We start from the raw sequence: 4,370 nt of genomic DNA, 5'->3' as shown, positions 1-4,370 counted from the left end.
ATACTCGCATCGAGGAGAGTTTTGGGGATTATGAGGGCCGGTCGGGAGAGATAGCATGGTTTGATACCATGATTTGTGGAAGCACATGATCCAGTAGTTATGTACCTATTAATCCTTGTGGTAGGGTTGCTCAAGGTCGTGCATTCGAGTCGCAAGACTCAAGAAGGAAACGGTTGCTATGATCGGCTAAAGAACTGCAGCTGGAAGTGAATAGTTGATTGATAGATTGGAATGCCGCTATCTGTGGTGGGGGTGATGCCCTTTCAGTTCTCTAAGTTCGTAGAAAGAGTGAACAGGCTTGTGGCTTTTAGAGTTAGTATGTAAACCCATAATAGGGTCGTTGTGTTTGGCGAAAATATGTCAGTGCAGGAATGCACTGGTGGATTGATGTGTTATAGATGTTTTGTAATGTGATCAGGGGTACATGTTCTTGGGATATAGGCAGGTCAGGTATCGGATTGATGGTTGGGATTGCAGGCTAGGAGGGCATGTTTTGGATCGTAAGTCGTTGTTGGCTTATACTCTTGCAAGAAATCCTTAATGTTAAAGTGACCATGATTGGGGAAATTTCACCCTCCTGCGCTTGCATTGACATACTATATTGGGATAAACACTTAAATATTTCTTGATGCCTTTGTTTTTCTAAGGGATATAATTAATAAGCTTTTTAGTATAATATTAAATTTATTTGAAGGTTTAATATATAATGATTTCTATCTATAGTTATCCCAAAGAAGAAAACTATTTCAAGGTTGACATAATTTTTGTAGAACGTCCTCAATAATTTTTTTAGGCAGTGTTGACATTCCGCTATTAATCCATGTGAGATCATAAGCCCCTGCATATTCATTCCCATTTGCATTAGGATAACTATATTAAATACATCTATAACATCTACCAATACCATTCACACCATTTTAATATAACTTCATAATTAGAATAACCTTTTTATCGAAATTTCAAACCACATTTTGTGAAATGAATATTATACAGACTTGTTTAGATGTTAATATATTATGGAGGTTACATGATTAATATTCCCTGCATGTTACCATCTCGATGGATCAGTACGTAATCCTATACATACGGAGTACTTCATATCAATCATTATCAATAAAACAACCTACCCCCGGTGCATACCTCGATTATGCAATCAATTTTAACAGATATAAATAACTGAATCAACGGGTTGGTTATAGAGCTATAACATTTCTTAACGAATTCATCATGGTCACCAAACTAAATATTGTTCCAGTCTTGATGATTTTCCTCCTCTTTCAGTACTCATATTCAGCAAAGGTAACATATAACGTCCTAAGTTTTGGAGCCAAAGCCAATGGGCGCTTAGACTCAAGAAGTGCATTCCTAAAAGCATGGGGTTTGGCCTGTAATTCAACAAATCCCGCCATCATCTATGTACCCATTGGCAGGTACTTGATTGGTTCTGCAATCACATTCTCCGGCCAAACATGTAAGAGCAAAGCCATCACAATGAAGATAGATGGTACTTTGGTGGCTCCCTCAACGTATAATGCTGTAGGCAACGCCCAAGTTTGGATTAAGTTTTACCGGACTAACCATGTTACAATCTCCGGTGGAACCCTTGATGCCCAAGGTTCTTCTCTATGGGCCTGCAAATCCTCTGGAAAGACATGTCCTAAAGGAGCTACGGTTCGTATGCACCCCTTATAAACTTTTTTATATAGTTGTTTTTAAATTCCTTTCTAAGATTATATATATATATATATATATATATATATATATATATATATATATATATATATATATATATATATATATATATATCATTAATGTTACAGACACTTGGCATCTACCATTCCCAAAACATAGTGATCAGTAATTTAAGGTCATTAAACAGCCAAATGTTCCACATCCTGTTATATGCATGCACCAATGCCAAGCTACAAGGGGTGAGCATCTCAGCACCCGGGCTCAGCCCAAACACAGATGGTATCCATTTATCATCTTCCACAGGCGTCACTATCTTGAATTCTAAGATCTCCACAGGGGACGACTGCATCTCCATTGGCCCTGGCAATTCTAACATCTGGATAGAGAAGGTGGTTTGTGGCCCCGGTCATGGCATCAGGTACATGAGTTTTTTATATATAACATCTATAGTTTTGTTTTGAACTATGATATATTATTATTCTTCTCCAAGTGTGTTTGTGTATGTGTTAATTAGTTGTGTTATGTGGATGCAGCATCGGGAGTCTAGGTTGGGACGTTATAGAAGCGGGTGTTCAGAATGTTACTGTAAAAACTGCGACATTTATAGGTAGTGACAATGGTTTAAGGATAAAGACATGGGCAAGACGTAGCAATGGATTCGTGAAGGATGTTGTTTTCCAGCATGCAAGTATGGTGAACGTAAAAAATCCGATACTAATAGATGCAAATTACTGCCCAAACAATGAGAATTGCCCGAATCAGGTTTCAGGAGTAAAGATCAGCAACGTGCTGTATGAGGATGTACATGGAACATCAGCAACACGGGTGGCAGTGAAATTTGATTGTAGAAAGGGGAAGCCATGCACTAATATCAGACTAAAGGATGTTAACCTAAAATATGCGGGTCAACCAGCAGTCTCCTCTTGCTCCTTTGCTGCTGGTACTGCTTCTGGATTACTTCAAACTACAAGTTGTCTCTAATTCAAGTACTCGATTCTAGGAAAAAAAAATTACGCAATCTTATTCGGGACTTTTATACATCCGAAGCAGACAAATAAAAGATTCGACATTTCCACCTCCAAAATTAGTTGAAGCACGAAAATTTCTGATAGACAATCAATCTGGTGTTTGATATAAACCGGACAACTTTTGATACATCCGAAAAAGCACAAACCTTTTTTCTTTTTGGGGTAGATCTAGTTGTTAATTAGTCAGCAAAGTATAGAGGGACCATTGTGTACATAGATCCTCAAAAATAGGATAATTTCTTATTTCCTTTCCTATATGTTGTAACTTGTACTTTATATTCTTCAATATACAACATAGCTACTCATCCATATTTTTTTTCCACTTCTCGATTTCTCTCTCTTCCCTACTATTGTCAATTGCGGCGGCGACTCCACCAGTGATGAATGTTTCTTTTTCACTAGCCGCTCTACTTCATATGCTATTATTAAGCGATCATCTTATAATTATTTTGTTGTGGCATAATCAGGTCCTGCCACTCCTTGCCTGTCCGAAACTCAAAAACTCATAGGATACGTGCATGGCACCGTTAGCTTTCCGAACCCACAATTGTTGATGCAAGTAGGTAAAGCTTCTCCCTATCTTACCCATCCCTCTCAGCAAGAGGCTGACCAACGATTTATTCTTCTGCTTTATTCTTCCCTCTCTGAAGATGCCAAGGTTAGGGCATTCGGCCTAAAAATAATCGGTGAGGTATGGTACGATCTTGAAACTCCTACAAACACTACTGCATTTAATGGTTGCATACTCCATGAATAACTTCCTCAACTTCAGAAGGGAAATCATACAGTGTCCGATTACGGTTGTAAACTCAAAACTATATGTGATCAACCTGCAGTGATTGGTCTTCACAAAAATCACAGGTTATTGGGGGCTTCTTTCGAGACCTTCTCTATAACACAACTAGCTATAAAACCACATCCATCTTTTTGTGACTTTCTCTCTCAAGCAGAAATTAATGAATTGTTTCTTACTTTCGCCTCACGTATCTCCTCTTCCACCCATGTCTTTTTTCAGCACAACCACATCAACCTTCTCATGAAACACGCTTCTCATGGCTCATGTAATTCTTCTTGTGGTATGACAGATCCACAAATCATGGTGCTTACTCAAATGGTCATGGAAAAGGCTATCGTCGCACTATCAACCTTGTTGTAAGGATGGAGATTATGCATTTGTAACGTCCCACAAATGCTAATAAAATTTTCATTTTAAACATTGAGTCATACAACCAATTGTTCCAAAATCAAATAAAGTAAAACTGTATTTTCAAACATCATAGTATCTCAAAAGTGACCAATGCGGAAAAAAAACCATAAAGGGATGCGGTATAGTCAAGCCTGACCATTCACTTTGAAACTAGAAGTACCTGAAAAATATTAAACTACAAACCGTAAACACAAAGCTTAGTGAGTTTCTCCAAAATACCACATACCATACATACATTAACATGGACTACCCCTATGGTCTTTCATATAATTTTCATGGGTTGTCCCCATGGTCTTCCCTTGTAGTGCCTTGGCTACCCCAAGGTCTTACTCACAACTCCCGTGACCTACCCACATGGTCTTTCAAACAAGTGTCACGGGCTAATCCCAGAGTCTTCCATGCAAGTATCATAAAGACAACTAGCATCCTACATAACACAATCC

At 38.3% G+C, this 4,370-nt stretch overlaps 1 protein-coding gene across 1 annotated transcript; it reads left to right on the top strand.

Moving 5' to 3' along the window:
- Window positions 1–1,184: 1,184 nt before the first annotated feature.
- Window positions 1,185–2,998, top strand: LOC128126604 (polygalacturonase-like). The gene is made up of 3 exons (XM_052764442.1): window positions 1,185–1,671; window positions 1,821–2,110; window positions 2,226–2,998. The coding sequence occupies exons 1-3, from the start codon at window positions 1,228–1,230 to the stop codon at window positions 2,671–2,673; spliced, it is 1,182 nt and encodes a 393-aa protein (XP_052620402.1). The 5' UTR covers window positions 1,185–1,227; the 3' UTR covers window positions 2,674–2,998.
- The last annotated feature ends 1,372 nt before the right edge of the window (window positions 2,999–4,370 follow it).

Source organism: Lactuca sativa, chromosome 6, assembly GCF_002870075.4.
Source record: "Lactuca sativa cultivar Salinas chromosome 6, Lsat_Salinas_v11, whole genome shotgun sequence".
Taxonomy (NCBI): Eukaryota; Viridiplantae; Streptophyta; class Magnoliopsida; order Asterales; family Asteraceae; genus Lactuca; species Lactuca sativa.
This window is presented reverse-complemented; position numbering and strand designations above follow the sequence as displayed.